General features: G+C 40.4%; 1 protein-coding gene across 6 annotated transcripts in view; it reads right to left on the reverse strand.

Annotated features, from left to right (window-relative positions):
• LOC133147084 (tissue factor-like) overlaps positions 1–15,776 on the reverse strand; it is a 70,639-nt gene extending 54,863 nt beyond the window's left edge. Inside the window, exons 1-2 of one of the 6 annotated variants that reach the window (XM_061271182.1) lie at positions 15,533–15,776; positions 14,425–14,482 (exon numbers count right to left, since the gene is read on the reverse strand). Coding sequence is in view for 5 of the 6 variants with exons in the window: in XM_061271179.1 (XP_061127163.1) it covers positions 1,252–1,627 (376 nt within the window). In the remaining variant the exon portion in view is untranslated. Of the gene's footprint in view, positions 1–1,251; positions 1,785–14,424; positions 14,483–15,532 lie in introns of those variants that run through there. The other 5 variants (XM_061271178.1, XM_061271179.1, XM_061271177.1 and 2 more) reach the window with 5 other exon arrangements.
• Positions 15,777–19,303: the final 3,527 nt, after the last annotated feature.

Below are 19,303 nucleotides of genomic sequence, written 5' to 3' on the forward strand. Positions count from 1 at the left end.
CCTGCTCTCTTAAAATAAGATGCTGCTGCAAAGAGAAAGAGATTGGAGTAGCTTTGAGAGACGTATGTGTTTCAAAAGTTGCGATGGCTATCATCATTTGCAAACATAAATTGGCCAAACTGTCCCTTGTGGTTCTTGGGAAAGGTAGAAAGACTGCGAAAATCCCTAACAGCAACCACTTCAGCGTGTCCTCCACCTAACGCCTGACGACTGCTGGGATAGGCTCCAGCACACCAGCAACCCCTGAGGGAACAAGCGGTATGGAAAATGGATGGATGGATGAATGGATTTATTTTTAATGTGGGTTTTTTTGTATTTACTATTATTGTTTCATTTTCATTTTTTTTATTTTGGAAGTTTTGGTACATGTATATTATCACATACACTCAAATTGATGGATCACTAGTTTTTAAAACAGAAGCCAGTAAAATAAAATAGTTTGTTCGACTACTTTTCAATGGAATTTGGTAACAAATAATGCTTAGAATCTCATTCTTATGCTGATGTCAGAATAAGATAATTATGATCATTCTCACAAAAAATAGTGAAAGTGCATTTGGAGCAACCACCCACCAAGTTAGTAAAGTGCAAAGTTTGTAAAGCGCAAGCCCAGAATAAATCCCCCTATATACCCATTTAGCACAGTACAATTGCTTCACAGTGTATAGTACTCTGATGTTGAAAGTTAGAAATTGTCCGTTCCACTTCAATGTTGTGTGTTTGTGTGTATGTGTGTGTGCACGTGCGCGTGCGTGCTTGCGTGTGAGTATGCGTGCGTCTGAGCGTGCGTCTGAGCGTGCGTGCGTGTGTGTGTGTGCGCGCGTGGGTGTGTGGGTGGGTGTGCGTGCGTATGCATGAGCTGGATAAAAGAACTGTTATTCATAATGCTGTTTTTGTCTGTGTCATCATGTTATTGCAAGCAGGAAACATCACATTGCCCTATCCCCACCGGCGTCTGATTGATGACAAATTTGTGTGACGTCTCGCCCAGTCCAAAACACAGAATGATCTAGTTGACTGGTTCTTTTATCACAGACAATTATTCAGGTTGTTTTGTTTACCTGACATAAAAGAAACCAGTCAACTAATCTATAAGTGAAGACAAAATGAACTTGGTACAATTATTACAGAACGATTGTCACGAACGGAGTGTGGAAATGGAGCAGGGCGACCATGTGCAGCTTGGACCAGGGTTTATTGGAACAAACTCAAACACAAACTTGGTAGACTGACATAAATAATAGGACTGACCTGACAAGACGTGGAACAGAAAGACATGGTGACGTGACCGTGACAGCAGCGATTGCATGCAACAATCGACAAGCAACGAACCGACAATGAACAAGGGGCAGACAGGGCTTAAATACAAAGCACAAAACACGAGGCAGGTGAACGCGGTTACATTGATTGAGGGAACACAGGAGGGGAGGGGCGACGCGAACAGAAACCATGGCAACCTAGCAAAACTGGGGACAAGACATGGCAGAAGCACACATGATCCACGGACATGAGCACACAGACGGACAAAACAATGACACATGGACGTGACCGGGGACGAATCATGACAACGATCTTTGTCGGCCATCTGCTCCTTGTTGAAAAGCATGCACCATGTGAAAAGCACCATGTGTCAAACGGAACTTCTTTGGAACTTTTTTTTTTGCCGACAGCCAGAGCAAACCGACTGACATGCCAAAGCCTTTCTTTAGGCTTCTTTGAAAATTGCTGTGGCTCAGCGTGGGAACATGTCCGATCTGGCCAAGCACCTCGCTGACCGCCAACTAGTTGGGACCGGATGCACACACACACACACACACACACACACACACACACACACACACACACACACACACACTTGCACGCAAACACACGCACGCACACACGCACACATACACACACACACACACACACACATACACGCCCACACACAAACACACAAACTAAAGCAATGTTTCTGGCTATTTAACACTTGACAGAAATGGTGGAAATGTATTGTCAATATCAACAATGGATGACATCTAATGCAATTGCACTCGCGCGCCAGCACCCGGAAACCACTCTGCCTGTGATTTAATCGCATCACCAGAAATGCTAGCAACATATTTGGTGTAAACGTAACATTAGCTTAGAGAAAGCATCAGCCTCTACTGTGTGTATGACTTGCGTTTGGTTTGGCTGTTGGTGTAGTGTTTTGGACACTGTCACGGCAAGTCAATGAACAGGTTCATAGTGTAACCATCCGTCTGAACGTAGTCTCTGCATCTAACTTTGATAGTGCCTTGTCCTACGGGTATAACCGAACGCAAATCCAGTTTTTTTTTCTGGCCAAACTCTGACGCGTCGTCGTTTTCTGCGTTACTTTTCACTATTCAAATAAACAGCACACCCAATGAATGACTAAGATGAGAAGTGCTTTGTTCTACTGAAAACTCAGCAATGTTAGTTCATCAGACTTGCATTAGACCACCAGGTGACGAGCTGATGCACTGCAGACATATTTCTATCAGAATGTAAGAGCACCTCATTAAAAAGGCCATACAGCCTTCAAAATCTACACATATTCTGCTTTATTCTTTGACACAAAACTACAATAATTTAGTAGGACATGATTTAAAATATAACATAGACCATTTAAAATAACATAAATAGCAGTAACATATTTATCATACATGTATGTTTTAGTATTAAGGGTCATGTTCAGTGGTTGTTGTGGACAGTGTAGCCCTAAACCTTTGTTTATTAGATCAAGTGAGATGTTTCGTTTCGTTTCGTTTATTTCAAACATGTGAAAAAGAATAAGATTATTGTACACAATGAAAAGACATGACAAAATACATGCATATACATATATACACATACAGACATACCTACATACATACATACATACATATACATATATATATATACATATAAAAATATACATATACATATATATATACATATACACATGCACACATCCATACACACAAACTACAAGCGTAGTAATAAAGATATAACCGCAAAAGAACCATAAGTCACATTCACATGTCTGAAAAGGAGTAGGAAGAAGTATAATTTATTTAATCCCACCCCTTTTTAATAATCCCTAAATACCCAGCCATAAATCATTTTGCCTCAGTTATCCCAACAAAATACTAAATTACTAAATTATCTCCCACCTGCTGCTCGCTAGACACTAAACACGTACCTACACACTATTAATACATACGTATATTTCACACACAGACACTTAACATACATACATACCTCAAATACAACACAAAGATACCTGAATGGTAGAAATAAACAAAATAAAAACAAAAAATAAAAAAACAGCCTGAACAAAACAATGACAAACAGACAAACAAAACCAACAAAGAAACGTAAATCAATAATTACTAAGCACCCCATGATACTCATACACCCTCATTTCTGTACCTTGTAAAAATAATTTCTTCTTTATATCTTTTTTAAACTGATAGATGGTTGAACATTCCCTGAGCGTTTCCTCCAAAGTATTCCATAACTTAACTCCACATATTGAAATACAGAATGTTTTTTTTTGTTGTGCGTGCCTTCCTTATCCTGTAATTAAATGTCCCCCTTAAATTATAACCCCCTTCCCTCCCAATGAAAAGATTCTGAATATTAGTTGGCAACAGATTTTTTTTTGCTTTGTAAAGTATTTGTGCCGTCCGGAATTCCACTATATCTTTGAGTTTGATGAGTTTTGACTCTAAGAATAATGAATTTGTATGATCCCTGTATCCTGCCCCATGAATGATCCGTATTGCTTTTTTTTGTAAAATAATAAGTGGATATATTGTGCTTATGTAATTATTACCCCAGATTTCTACACAATACATGAAATATGGAAGAACTAGTGTATTATAAAGGATGTGAAGTGTTGTATGATCCAGAGCCTGTTTTGCTCTATTTAATACTGCAATGCACCTTGAGATTTTAGTTTGTACATGTTTAACTTGTGATTTCCAACTGATCTTATCATCTATTATCACCCCTAAAAATTTAATCTCATTCACTCTTTCAATAATAACCCCATCCAGTTTTATCTCTATTTTCAAATTAGTTCTGTAATTACCAAAAAGTATTACTCTTGTTTTGCTTAGGTTTAAGGATAATTTATTGCTGTCCAACCATACCTTTAATTTGCTTAATTCATTATTTATTAATGTTGTTAAGGTGTGTAAATCACTACCAGAACAAAAAATATTTGTGTCATCTGCAAACAAAACCATCTTCAAAATATGTGATACCTTGCATATATCATTTATATATAATATAAAAAGTTTAGGGCCCAACACTGACTCCTGAGAGACGCCACAACTAATGTCCAAACACGTTGAACAAGTGTCACCCAACTTCACAAACTGCTTCCTTTTTGTTAAATAGCTCTTGTTAGTCAAATACAAGGCTCTGGGCTTTGTTTTCATATCAGGCCTGGCTAATATGTGCATGCTACCTGAAGCTACAATCAAATGTGCCGAAAATATGTGTAACTGATGGAAATGTGCACAGTTTGCACCAGTGATTAACGTGGCTTTATTGATGTAATGCTGCGTTCAAACCAAATATGTTGCTGGTCTTTCTGGTGACGCGATTCAATCACAGTCAATGGAGTTCGCGTGTGCACTCCACACTCGTTATAGCGCTTTGCCCAGGCTGAGCCATCTGACAACTGTGTGGAAGCCGATGTCACAATGTTCAGTCTCGTGCTCTTTATGTGACAAACTGTGTGATTCAATGCCCGTGCCCTGATGAAGTTTCCAATTTTAGTAACATCAATAACAAAGTTTATTTTTAGCACTGATTTGCACAATACATGTTGGTGGATCATAAAAAGCAAAAATACCAATTCTAATCTGCATCGATTTCCGTCACTGTCTTGTATATGTTTAAGTCTGAACTTTTCCCCCGTAAGATATGGACAACTGTTTGTTGTGACACCTGCCAGTCTGTCCTATTTCAGTTCCAGTGTATCTAAGCACGCATGTGCCTCCGCGACCACATTGCTCCCGGTTGTCGTTCCTTTCATCGACCGTATGCATGCCAGCTCTTCCGTAAATTTTAAGTCCAACGTTATCCCACGGACAAATATAAGTAACTACTCTGTGTTGTGGACTGTGCTGTGTATATGGTAGTGGTGCAAGGCGTTCTCTGCTGGCCTAAAAATATCTGAATCGATTTTGCTCCTCTCCAGCCTTTCTCCAGACTCTGGCGCTTTGACTTCCAAATGAAATACAAAACTTGCTTTCATCTGAAAAGAGGACTTTGGACCACTCTGCAACTGTCCAGTGCTTCTTTTCCATAGCCCAAGTCAGACGCTTCAGAAGTGGCTTGACCATGAGAATACGGCTATTGTAGGCCATTTCCTGGACACGTCTATGAACAGTGGCTTTTGATACCTGGACTTTAGCTTCAGTCCACTGTCTTTCCTGCCATATTCCCCCCTTCCAACAGACTCTTTGTGGATGTGCTTTGAAACTGCACTCTGAGAACAGCTTGCTTTTTATTTTAAGAAATTTCTTTTTGCGTCTTACCCTCCTGATGGAGGGTGTCAATGATGGTCCTCTGGCCAGCAGTCAAATCAGCAGTCTTCCCCACACAAGTCAAGTCAAGTCAAATTTATTTGTATAGCCCTAAATCACAAGCAGTCTCAAAGGGCTTCACATAGACAAAAATTTAAAAATTCTCAAAGCAACCCCTGATATTAAGCTCCCAAAAGGGCAAGGAAAAACTAAAAAAAAACCTGCCGGGGAAAAATGAGAAACCTTGAGAAGGGACCACAGATGGAAGGATCCCCCTTTCAGGATCACCAGGCTGCAATGGATGCAGAGAGGGCACAAATAATACATAATATGAAAATCAATGAAAAACTGGATGTCCAGGTCAAAGCAAAGAGCTGCCGGAGGAGCCCTCAATTGTCCTGGCAGTGTCTTCGAGGCGGTTGAGCTGCAGTTCCCCCATCCTGAATTGGTCCACGAGAATCCAGATATCCGCTGTCAGCTTGGTTGCCACCTAACCACCTCCCCAGCCCACCCCTGACCTAGTTGTTCCTTATGTTCCGTCTCGTAACCTTCGTTCGCAAAACGCGAGTCTTTTAGCGACACCGAGGGCCAAGAAAATGCCTGCAGGGTCTAGAGCAGGGGTGGCCGACCAGTCAGAGACTAAGAGCCACATTTTTTCCTGTGTCATCGCAAAGAGCCACATCATACACATGAGCACACATGAACATCCACCCCCCCCCCCCACACACATACTCATACACACACACACTCACGCACACCCACACGCACACACACACCTCTGCTCAGCCAAATTTGTGTGACATTATCATGTCACGCACCAACATGATAATGACAAATTGACTCCTACAGTACTAAAACCACAGACCAAAGACCACATTTTCAACAATGAACATTGTGTGCATTGTCTCACACAGACAAACTCTCAGTTCAACAAATTCCACAAACAAAAACATACAAGTTTTTTCACTTACTATGTGTGGCAGGACAGACCATTTGTTTTAGTTTGTCGTTTTCAGGAGACAAGATTTCAATAAAGTTAAAGTTAAAGTCCCATTGATCGTCACTCACACATCTGAGTGTGGTGAAATTTGTCCTCTGCATTTAACCCATCAATTATTATTTATTATTTGTTATTACTCTAAAAGGCGGCTCTGTATGGGAGAGAAGTTGAAGAGGAATAATCACACAGGGATGGGTCAAATGCAGAGGACAAATTTCACCACACCCAGATGCGTGTGTGACGATCATTGGGACTTTAAAAAAAAAAAAAAAAAAATTTGGGTGCGTATTATACATGGGTACAGGCTTTTTTCCAGCATCGACATGCCATTTTTAGGGTGCGTATTATACATGGGGGCGCATTATACATGGAAAAAAACGGTAAATATTAAATAGAATTGGTCCGAGTACCGATCCCTGTGGGACACCACACGTAACATTATAGAGCTCAGAGGACGTATTGCCATGGACCACTCGGTGCGTCCTGTCTGATAGATAGGAATGGAACCAGCCTCGTGCTGACCCTGAAATACCAACACAACTTTTAAGACGCCCTAATAAAATATCGAAGTCTACAGTGTCGAAAGCAGCACTAAGATCGAGTAGTAACAAAACAGATAACTACAAGGAGATCATTAGTCACTTTAGCAAGTGCTGTCTCAGTGGAATGATTAGCTCTAAAACCAGACTGAAAAGAGTCATATCGATTATTGGCAACCATGTAATCAATAAGCTGCTGAGCTACTACTTTTTCAAGACGTTTTGCTATGAATGGGAGGTTTGAAACTGGCCTATAATTACTGAGACAGTCCGGGTCGTTGCAAATACTTGTGATTTAGTTTAGTGAACCAAGCTGTGTGTTTTTCAAGGCTCAGGAAACCCTTGCAGGTGTTTTGAGTTAATTAGACGATTCAAGTGATTAATTGAATACCCTACTAGTTTACCTTTTCATTATATTCTAATATTTTGAGAGAGGATATTTGAATTTTCTTAAGCTGTATGCCATAATCAGTTTTATTAAAATAATAAAAGGCTTGCAGTAGTTCAGTTGATTTGTAATGAATCCAGAATGTATGACTTTTTTTTTTTTTTAATTCCATTACAGAAAATAAAGAACTTTATCATAATATTCTAATTTTCTAAGACAGTCCTGTATATCAGTGTTTCCCAACCTTTTTTCATTCACGGCACACCTTTTTATTGGAAAAAATCTCGCGGCACACACGAGCTACAGCTCGTTAGGTCCCCTACTTAACCTCTCTGTGTTCTGCCAGTGGTTGTCAGTTCGTCTGCTTACCCTGCCCGTGACACTACTGCCTTTTTCGCCTGACCGATCTTTGTAGCCACCTGCTTCCGTGACCTTCGACCACGCTTCTGACCGCCGCCTGTCCTGACTACCTGCTCGCCCTTCGACCACGCTTCTGATCGCCGCCTGTCCTGACTACCTGCTCGCCCTTCGACCACGCTTCTGATCGCCGCCTGTCCTGACGACCTGCTCGTCCTTCGACTGCCTGCCTCCGACTACGACTACGCGCTGTGCTCGGCTGCTCTGCCACGCCAGCCAGACCACAGGTCCAGTGTTCCACTTCCCCTTTTCCCCTTTGCCAATAAAGGATCGTGCTGCACTTGGTAGCCCTGTCTCTGTTCCCTGACAGTTATGCTTCTATATTAAAATCAGTTATATTGCAACGAAAGACGTAAAGTCCTATTCCTATATATATGTATGGAAAGTCAAATACCGTTTTTTTCCATGTATAATGCGCCCCCATGTGTAATACGCACCCTAAAAATGGCATGTCAATGCTGGAAAAAAGCCTGTACCCATGTATAATACGCACCCAAATTATTTTATTTTTATTAATTTTTTATTTTTTTTAAGTCCCAATGATCGTCACACACGCATCTGGGTGTGGTGAAATTTGTCCTCTGCATTTGACCCATCCCTGTGTGATTTTGATCCATCCCCTGGGGGAGAGGGGAGAGGGGGATGGGAGCAGTGACTCGGGAATCATTTGGTGATCTAACCCCCCAATTCCAACCCTTAATGCTGAGTGCCAAGCAGGGAGGCAATGGGTCCCATGTTTATAGTCTTTGGTATGGTCTTAACTAGGCTGGATGTATTTTTTTTGTTGGGGTTGATTTCTTCGACTGCCCGTAAAGGCACCACCGCGATCAGTTAGGTTAAAGTGCCGACATGTGAAAAGGCGTGCGGACAGGTGAAAAAGGCGGCTCTGTATGGGAGAGAATTTGAAGAGGAATAAAAACACCCTTGGAAACCAAAACTTGCCCCTCGTCGTGACTCGGAGCCGCAACAAATGTTTCAGTTTTGTGTAGGGTACATTGTGACAGCAAACGAGCAGGTGATCGAGCAAGCGTCTGATACGAGAGCATTGTGTTCGTATGGAGCGTGTTTGAAGTGAACAGCAGAGACGAAAGGAACAAGGCAAAGTGTTGTGAAATAAAATATTACCTGTAATACGCATTTTGTTATTTGCTGATTGTATTAAACTATCACATTCATTGTCAGTCAAGAAGAGGACTATTCGCATCGGATCCATAGTGCGCATGAGCAGTGATACTGCCTCCGTATGACGTCCAGTCCGCGATGGAGATTAAAAAACAAACAATATTTGACAATAACACAGGTTTCTGTTCCTGTCTTTGGTAATGTCACCCTGTCTTTTTGTTCAACGTCTTTGTCAGTCAGTCCTGTTGTTGGTTTTGTTACTAGAGAGTTATGATAGTTTACCAAGTCTGTGTTTTGAGTTCCTCAAATGAACCCTGGTTCAAGCTGCACTTGGTCGCCCTGCTCCTTTCCACTCTCCATCCGTGACAAGATTTTCTTCAAAAATTGTTGTACCATGATTTTCTTCTTCTTCTTCAAAAAAAATGGTACCCATGTATAATGCGCACCCCAGATTTTAGGACAATAAATTAGTTAAATTTTGCGCATTATACATGGAAATAAACGGTAATTTAATAAAAATAAATACTAAATATTCTTTAAATTGTATTCCTTTTTTTAAATAAAAGTGACAGTTTTTTAAAAAGGTTTTAGACGGTGTAAGAAATAAACTATTTAAAGTGATTGTGATTAAAATAAAACAATCAACGTGATTTGGTTTACTGTTTTAGACTAGGTCTATAAATATTGCAACAATAAGAACAAAGTCACTTTTAAAGACGCTCTGCTGTTCTGACAGCAGCTGAGTGGCTATCACAGTCGAGGTGTCTCGACTTGACTGTTTATTTTATGTATGTGAAAAATAGCCAATCCAGGTTCTCCGGTTGAACTGCATGCTCGGATTTCCATTGGACCACAAACGCACCACAACCGTCATAGTGTCTGTCACTGTTAGCAAAAGCACACAGCAACACACACCTAAACTGAATATGTGCCGATGCAATACAATCAGACCGACACAATATGAAATCTCAAGATTCTCTGATTCTCCACGCATGCACGATTAGCGAGTGGCTGACCATGCCTTGCGCGAACTGACCAGTGGTTTGGCGATCCTGTTTATAATGCGCTCCGTAATTAATATTTAACAATCCCACGGCACAGCGGAACGTCTCTCACGGCACACCAGTGTGTGCTGAATACAGTGTCAGCATTTTTTCTCTTAAAAAACGTCTCCATCACTGTCACTATCGACTCGTCTCGCTATCCACAATGACAACGTCGCTGTCAATGCTACCTGCATGGGCATCCCATATACCTGCCGCTGCCATGCGTCACCAATTTTCTCGTCTGCAAGCACAAGGCAAATCGCTACCTGCTGCTGCCACCTTCTGATATGGAAGATATGATTACTCTGCCGGGCGCTACACCGCACAGGCGCACAAATTGGAGAATTTCCCACGGCACCCCTGACAATATTTTGCGGCACACCAGTGTGCCGCGGCACCCCGGCTGAAAAACACTGCTGTATATCATCTCCGTCACTATCTTGCATACGTTCAAAAGTCCGACATTTCTCCCTGTAAGATTTGGACCACTGTCCATTGTAAAACCTGCCAGTCCGTCCGATTTCAGTCCCAGTGTGTCCATGCCAGGGCTGTGGACTCGGGGACTCGGATTCGGTCAGACTCAGTCATTTTTGCCGGACTCGGACTCGGACTCGGTGCTGATTTTGACCGAGTCCACCGAGTCCAACAATAAAAATAAATACGTTCAATTTTATTTTCATCATGCTGCTGAGAATGCGCGTAGGAATACTGTCCACAGCCCTGCTTGCTTGTTATGAAGACAAATTTAGTTGTTGCGTGCGCGCCCGCGCCTGCCTGCGTGCGTGCACCTACAAGACCCACAATGCCCCGCGCGCAGCCAAGATGGAAGAACCCGGGAGCAGCGAGAGAACAATGTTTTGCCTCTAGATTTGGGGGGGAAACGGAGCGTAAGTTACGATCAATGCGGCCACGTTGAGTTGCACTTAGGCTAATGTTTACATTATGTACTAATGTCAAGGACGATTGTCACCCAGCTTATATCATTGATGTGTTTCGATAGTTGTCACTAATTATTTGTGTTTAGATCAATTTCTGAGCTATAATGGTGTAATTAATGATTAAAACTTGAAAGTATCTGTTTATACACTCGTAAATAGGCTGTGGACAGCTGTTGTGCAGCACCGCTTTGCTGGGCGGAGGGATATGACATGGTCACTGGGGAGAAAAGTGGTGTGTTTATCGCATATCCATCCGCCAGGCAAATAGTGCCGTATAATTCACACAAAGAAGAGACAGAACGAGATCAAGACGGACATTACTGAAAGGAAGCTTTTATACACAAACCGTCATTATGGGGGACAAAAGAAATGCATATGATGCCGCTTTTAAGCTAAAGGCAGTCGATGTTGATGACATTGTGTTGCATCACCCTTTTCTTTATTTCGTGGTCCCGACTACTCTGAAGCTATACGTGTCGCTCGCTAGCTTAATGTAATTTAGCGCTTCGTGCATGAATAAAATTAGCATGAACAGACCCTCATCATGGAAAATGCTAGAAGAAATGCATAAAACCGACGACGAAAGATATACTGAGAAAGTGTGTGGCAAAGGATAACTAACGCTATTCCAATCGGAAGACTTTGATGGTTTCAATGCACAGGAGGAAGATGAAGACGATGAAGCTCTTTTTTTTACTTTTACTTGTATGCTTTTTTAATCAGCCCTGTTAGTGCTGTGCTACCGTGTTGCTGCTGTGTTACCGCCGCGTCTCAGTGACTTTTACCGGTATGTTTTATTTAATCAAACCCTATTAGTGCTGTGTTACTTCCGTGTTGCTGCGGTATTACTGCCGCGTCACAGGCAGTGTTTGGAAAGAAATGTTAAGGTATGTTATTAAAACTTTAAAAAAGCTTTCTGTGTCCAGTCTTTCTTTGTTAATAACTCGCGTGCACACTTCTGTGTTGCTGCGGTACTACTGCTGCGTCACAGGCAATGTTTAGAAAGACAAGTTAAAGTATGTTATTAAAACTTTAAAAAGGCTTTCTGTGTACTGTCTTTCTTTGTAAAAAACTTGTGTGCACGTGCGGCTTATAGTCCGGTGCGGCTTATATAAGAAAGAAACTAAAATATCCCCGGATTTTAGCTGGTGCGGCTTATAGTCCGGTGTGGTTTATAGTCCGGAAATTACGGTAACTGCTCTGTGTCGTGGGCATCACAGCTTTCGTCCAGACAAGAAGAAAAAGTCAAAATTTGCTACTTTGTGTTGCCGCTGAAGCTGCAGATTTCCCGCAATGTTCTCGATCCTTCTTGTCACGATTCGCCTGGACAGCGAGATTTGCTCAAATGCTTCTTTCTTTCAGGGCATAGTCCATCAAGCACTTTTTGACAAACTCCCCCTCCGAGAACGGCCAACTGTATTGAGTAATTTTGAACGATATTACAGAGCTGGTCTAGGTTTCTGCATCCCTGGATGTGTGAAGCTTGGTAAAAAAAAAAAGCCTTGTTGCTTTTGCAGCTTAGCTAGCAAAGCTTCCGATGTCCGTGCCGTTTCAGCATCATTCAAGTTTCTCATGTTTCGCCTCGTAATGCCGATTCAAATTGTAGTCCTTAAACACGGCGATCTGCTCCCCGCAAACTAAATACAGCTTTACCTCTGACAACCGTAAATAAATACTTAGCTGTCCAATATTTGTTGAAAACTCTGCATTCAGCATCTAGCATTCTTTTTTAAGCACGAGCAGACATTTTTCTGGGCTAAAGTCATGTGGTGACCTGCTTGTAACAACGATCCAATCATGCGCACGTCTTGATACGTCATTATGTACGTGAAATGAGACAACTTCAAAATAAAAGCAAAGCAGCTTTGGTCCATTCATGAAAATTTATGAAATTAGAAAATAATTTTGGGACATTTTTAATTAACCTTTGAAGGTATGTGGCACGGGACAAGCAATGTCCAGGTCTTCAAATGGTGTGGTTTGACTTTTACCTTGCGCACAGGACCCTCATGCAGGCCGCATACGGGCCGCTTAAACTATAAAGGGTTTTAACTAGTTCTGTCAAGCAATTAAAATATTTGAAAGCTATTAATCAAATGTTTTGTTGTTAAATCATAGCTAATGGCACATTGTATTTATTGTAAAAAAAAAAAAAAAACTTGATTATTTTTCTGATCCATTTTTTAGCGAATGATACCCTGACACATGAAGATACACCGATGCATGTGCAGGCCGCATACGGGCCGCTTAAACTATAAAGGGTTTTAACTAGTTCTGTCAAGCAATTATAATATTTGAATGCTATTAATCAAATGTTTTGTTGTTAAATCATAGCTAATGGCACATTGTATTTATTGTATAAAAAAAAAAAACTTGATTATTTTTTTGATCAATTTTTTAGCAAATGATACCCTGACAAATGAAGATATACCGATGCATGTGGAAGAGGATTGGTTTTCTTATGCAGACACATTTTTTTTATTTAACTGAATTTAATTCATAAAAAGTCACACAAACAGCCCCTCAACACTCCATTCTAAGAATTAAAAAAATGGCCAATATAAAAAATAATACATGCATATAAAATTCAAACAAGGACTCCGCCTATAGTGCAACTAACCATTTTCAAAGTTTGTTTTGATCTTAGCGGCCATATAACTTGATTCACCATATTAACTTTGTAAAAATGAACATACCATTCGTCGTGACACCTTTATTTCTAAAAATGGATGAAATCTCTGCATAACAAGCCCAGACTATTGCCACGAGTGTGGTATGCTAGATGTTTATTTTCGGTCTCGCAAGATCTGATGAAGTGTAGTTTTTCTGCGGTACCAGTACATGAAAAGAATAAAAATTATATTAGGCCAAGCAACAGTACATGAAAAGAATACAAATTATATTAGGCCTAAATGAGTCTTAATCCCGTGATTACTGTTTTTTTCCATTATACATGGATAATGGGCAATATTTAACAAATTTATTGTCCTAAAATCTGGGGTGTGCATTATTCATGGGTACAATTTATTTATTTATTTATTTGACACGTCAGCTATATAAAGAGTGAGAGTTCATTTCTCTACCTAAATGCGTATTACAGGTAATATTTTATTTCACAACAATTTGCCTTGTTCCTTTCTTCTCTGCTGTTCACTTCAAAAACGCTCCATACGAACACAATGCTCTCGTATCAGACGCTTGCTCGATCACCTGCTCGTTTCCTGTCACAATGTACCCTACACCAGTTGTCCCCAACCTTTTTTGCGCCACGGACCGGTTACATGTCAGAAATATTTCCGCGGACCGGCATTTATATAAATAAATAATACATTTATATAAATAAATAAATAAATAAATAAAACATTTATAATAAATATATAAATACGATGAAATAAAATGATACGACTGACCTAAAAACAAGTACAAATGACAAAAATAAAACTCACCATTACGTTGAATTAGTGGGAGCACTGAGTTTGTTTCTCAGAAACGAGCCGGTCCCATCTAGACGTAATCGGAGACAATGACACCCGAAGTGATTAAGGTTTGTCTTTTATTGCAGGATGCTTGGTCTCCATGTGTTGAAGCAGTTTTGAATGCTTCATTGCCTGGTTAGTTAGCCTGTCGCCACATATTAGCTTTGCGGGCTCGACTGGGGAAACATGTCACGTGACCGGAACGAGTGTCTTGACCTGAATTAATTGATCGGCGATATTTTTTTTTTTTTTCTGTGCGGCTTGGCGGCCTGGTACCAAGTGACCCACGGACCGGTACCGGTCCGCGGCCCGGCAGTTGGGGATCACTGCCCTACACAAATCCGAAACATTTCTTCGCTATCGAGTTTGCTAGCACATGCGCAGTGATACTGACTGGCAGAATAACAACCGGTTGTTCCCAAAGATGATCTTTTTTCTGAGATAATTTTACGTTTACGGACTTAAGTAGGAGTCAAAATTTGGGTGCGTATTATACATGGGTACAGGCTTTTTTCCAGCATCGACATGCCATTTTTTGGGTGCGTATTATACATGGGGGTGCATTATACGTGGAAAAAAACGGTAACATATTTATGGATTTAAAAGGGGGTTGAAATTAATCAAGGTAATAACTCATTTAACTGACTAGTTTTAACCCCTATTCACTAATATGGATATTTTTTCATGTATTTGGCATGTTCATTAATTTGACAATTTAAATATCAAAATTATATATGAAATGTAAAATGAAGAGAAAATGAATTTAAGGTTATGTCTGTATTTAATTGTTTTTTACAATCTTTCCCCATTTCTGGCTTTAAGTTCTATATAATTACCCAAGTTTGCATATTTCGCTCTCTGTTCTATAATTAAAATGTTTTCAACTCCTGGTGTTTTTAAAAGCGCTTCTCAGACGTTAACGCTATGTTGCAGGTCTCCAAGAATGGCGAGAACACAATTACCACACACACACTACCACTACCACGAAAACTTAGTTATACGTATGTGGTTGGATGCAATCAAGAGTCACATTGGCGACTTAACGATCAACGTAAGTCGGCGGACTGGAGAAACTCACCTATAACGGCATTTGAGTGCAGAAAGACGAGTATTAGCAGCATCAGAAGTGCTGTTGTCCCTTTTGTCCTCAACATTTTGTGTTAAATTCCACGCGGTTCAAGTAATCCGGCTGAAAATGTGTACTTTGTTCTTGGAGCTGTTGTCGGTAGGGTATTCAATACTCAACTGACACCTTTCGGTGACGCTTGTGTGACAAGAACGATTTGAATGTGCAATCCATTCACTATCGACATTGAATATAAATAGACCCCGCCTTGAGCTCATTGACATGTTGCTGTGATACGTAAGCGCGTCCGCCACGTTTAATGTGGTACATATATATACTGTATATATGTACATCTGTGTGTCGCATGTTTTTGTTTACCAACAAAAACATGCGACACACAGATGCATACACTGAAATGGAAAACCCTGCAGAATGTCCATCGTGTCTCGAAAAAAAAATATATATATATATATTAGGGATGCACCGAAATAAAAATTCTTGGCCGAAACCGAAAACCAAAAATGAGGAAACCAAGGCCGAAAACCGAAAACCGAAACACCGAAAGAAATGTCAGTTATTAGAACCACAGCATTTATGGCTACATGTGTACTAACCTCACTAAAATCAAGGCATTGCAATAAACCAGTTACGAAAGTATGAAAATATTTATTTAGCACTGACAACAATGCACAATATAAATTAAAATTCAAAAATAAAATAAAATGTTTAACTTGACCCAACTCATGTGTACATTAAATAATAATTTACAGGCTTATAACTGACTGTAAAATTAAATATGTTCTCTTATAAAAACACAGAGAACTTTCTTGCCTTTTCAAAAACGTCCCCCACAGACGGAGTGGGCGTGCTCGGTGTCAGTTTCCTTTTCTGTGTCGCCTTCTTCTCATATTCAGAATGGCGATCGGGATGTTTGGATTTCAGGTGATGAATTAAACCAGACATGGAGAAACTTTTTGCAGATGCACCCCTTTCAGCATTGCATGTTTTGCAAATCGCTATCCGTGGGTCTTTCTCTGAGATAGTGAAATCAGTCCACACCGCAGACTTATCCCGTTTTCCCGCGTGCTGGCTGCGCTGTTTGCTCACGTCATCACAAGTTTCGGCCGTGTTGTTTCGGTGATTTAGGTCTTTCGGCCAAAAACCGAAAATGCACTTTTGGGTCATTTTCGGCCGAAAATTTTCGGTGGCCGAATTTTCGGTGCATCCCTAATATATATATATATATATATATACAGTCAGCAAAGTTTTATTCACCAAATAATATGACAATAACAATAATGGTCAAATACTACCTTAAAACATAATTTGTCCTCAACTCTTTTGGCTTCAAGTATAATATAATTTCTATTTGCTACAACTAAAATGCAACTGAGGCATCTTTACTCATGGTGCCATGTTCCACATTGGATACGGCTGCATTAACATATGTTTCTCCGCCCACACGGGTCTATTTATCTCTGACCTAACACTTACCTGACTCACCCAGCCCCACTGAGGCATGCCCATAAAAGACGACAATAAATCACTGCAGCAGCATGCAATGTCCAGTTAAGGATATCGACTCAGAGTTTTTTTCAAATTGGTAACCTCACACATGGATTAACAAAGGTCTGTATAGCAATCCACCATGTCACAAATAGAAATATAGTGGTAAAAAAATCCCCAAACTTGGTGAATTTATGTTCTCCCAAGACAAACAAAGTTAAAGCGGGAAATAAGTTTAAAAATGTCTCATGTTCTATGCGCCTCCATTCCTTTTCTGCTAAATTGCTATTCTACAAACTATTAATCAGAATGTCATGTTTAGAAGATTGGAGGTGCATTGTATTGTAAAAAACATTTTTTATTTGACTTCCTCTTTAAGGTAAGGGTGGGAACATAAAATCAACCAGTGCATTGCCGTGCAGCTCAGCACTTCACCAAAGAAGTTGCTGCATAAAACCACCTCTCAATCGCCTGCTTATGTTCTTACAACAGTAAACCCTGAGATAGCTGAATTTATGTTATTAAAATGAAACAATAATGATCAGTTAGTTAATTTAAAAAAACATTTTATTTACCTTTGAAATTAAGTATGGATTCTGACAGTTTATTATTGTAGAGATTCAAGATTCAAGAGTTTTTTTATTCGCCATGTTTGAGCGTGCCAAACAAGGATCACCCTCTGTTCAACATTTAGGTGACTAACAACACTCAGGACATGTGAAAAATGGCAAATATTCTCAAATATGATCCCTGATCTTAAACTCCCAAAAGGGCAAGGAAAAACTCAAAACTCCAGCTAGGGGAAATGAGAAACCTTGAGAAGAGACCAGAGATGGGAAGGTCCCTCTTCCAGGATGACCAGGCTACAATGGATGCAGAGAGGACACATAGTACAAACAGTGTAGACAAATTCAAAAAAGGTGTGGAGAGCAGGATGTTATTGCACAGTAATGACTTTGAGACTCTAAGAGTGGTGTGAGTTCATCAGAGCAACAGCCTGGGGGAACAAGCTGTCTCTGTGTCTGCTGGTTTTGGCGTACCGAGCTCTATAATGCCGTCCGGGGGGGAGTAGTTCAAACAGACTGCAACCTGGGTGAGAAGGGTCTGTAGAGATGTTCCTTGCACGTTTCCTGGTCCTGGAGAGGTGTCAGGTTTAATTCGCTGACTGAATAACTGTTAAGGGAAGAGCAACAGCAAACAAACCACAAGTGAGACGGAATATTAAGTCTTTTCTCGCGAGGAGTGCAGTACAGATAGCTTACAACAATCTCACTACACTAAATATCTGTATACACTCCCGCTCTTTTTATTTGGATTTGCCCTACCCACAATTGTTAGACAAGGCCCCTAAGAAAGCAAGTGGGCTTTGCCTCGTAAGCAAAAAATCACCAGGTGTTACATACTGATAAGAACATCTTAGAAAAGGAGTTTGAGTTGAGAAGAGAAAGCCCTTGTTCTCTAGTCAAAACATAGCAAGGGATGTATTACGACCTTGTGTAGGATGAGACAAGCTAGGTTATTTATTACTGGATACGCACCAATATAATCTTACGATCAAGATAGTTTGGAAAAACCCTGACTTTAATGGTCACTTGGAGGTTCATCTGGGGTGCAAGACAGCAATGAGGCATGTTGTCTAACAAAGTGGTCTTTGTTAGAAAGGAACTGTCTCGGTAGATGTCTTCTGTAAATGATGTAAGTTTGTGCATGAAGCTTTCGCTGATTCCAGTGGATGGCGCTCTTGCGATCGATGTAGGTTTACACTAATTATTTTGATTTATTTTGTTTGTACATTGTTTAAGTTGTGTACATTGGTTATGGCACTATTATCTCCATATTAGTAAATATATTCTATTTTTTGTAGAGAATTAGTCTAAAATTTGGGGTTTTACGTCACGTGAGTTTTGGCTCGAACTTCCGGTTCCTGTCCTGTAGCGATCAGTATAAGTGTATGGCGGACTCCGACGCTGGTGTTTAAATCCATATAAAGACTCATCTTTCAAGAAGATTAACCCCAGCCCTAGCCACAAGCAGGCAAAGTGGTGTGTTCGTTACTCTTTATTCGTGTGTAATGTGTTTATTTGTGTAATATGTATGTACGAACTAATGGTTTTGTTGTTCCTATTTCTGTTAGTTCTACGGTGATATTTTTGGCGAAGATCATTAAAATCATCTGTAAAAGGAACTCTAGTCTTCCCTTTGTGACTGAGGCTGGCATATCTTCTTTTTGCTGAGTTGCCACTGAGTTGCCAGCTGCGTCCTGTCTGACCCAGGCAT

Source organism: Syngnathus typhle, unplaced genomic scaffold, assembly GCF_033458585.1.
Source record: "Syngnathus typhle isolate RoL2023-S1 ecotype Sweden unplaced genomic scaffold, RoL_Styp_1.0 HiC_scaffold_28, whole genome shotgun sequence".
NCBI lineage: Eukaryota > Metazoa > Chordata > Actinopteri > Syngnathiformes > Syngnathidae > Syngnathus > Syngnathus typhle.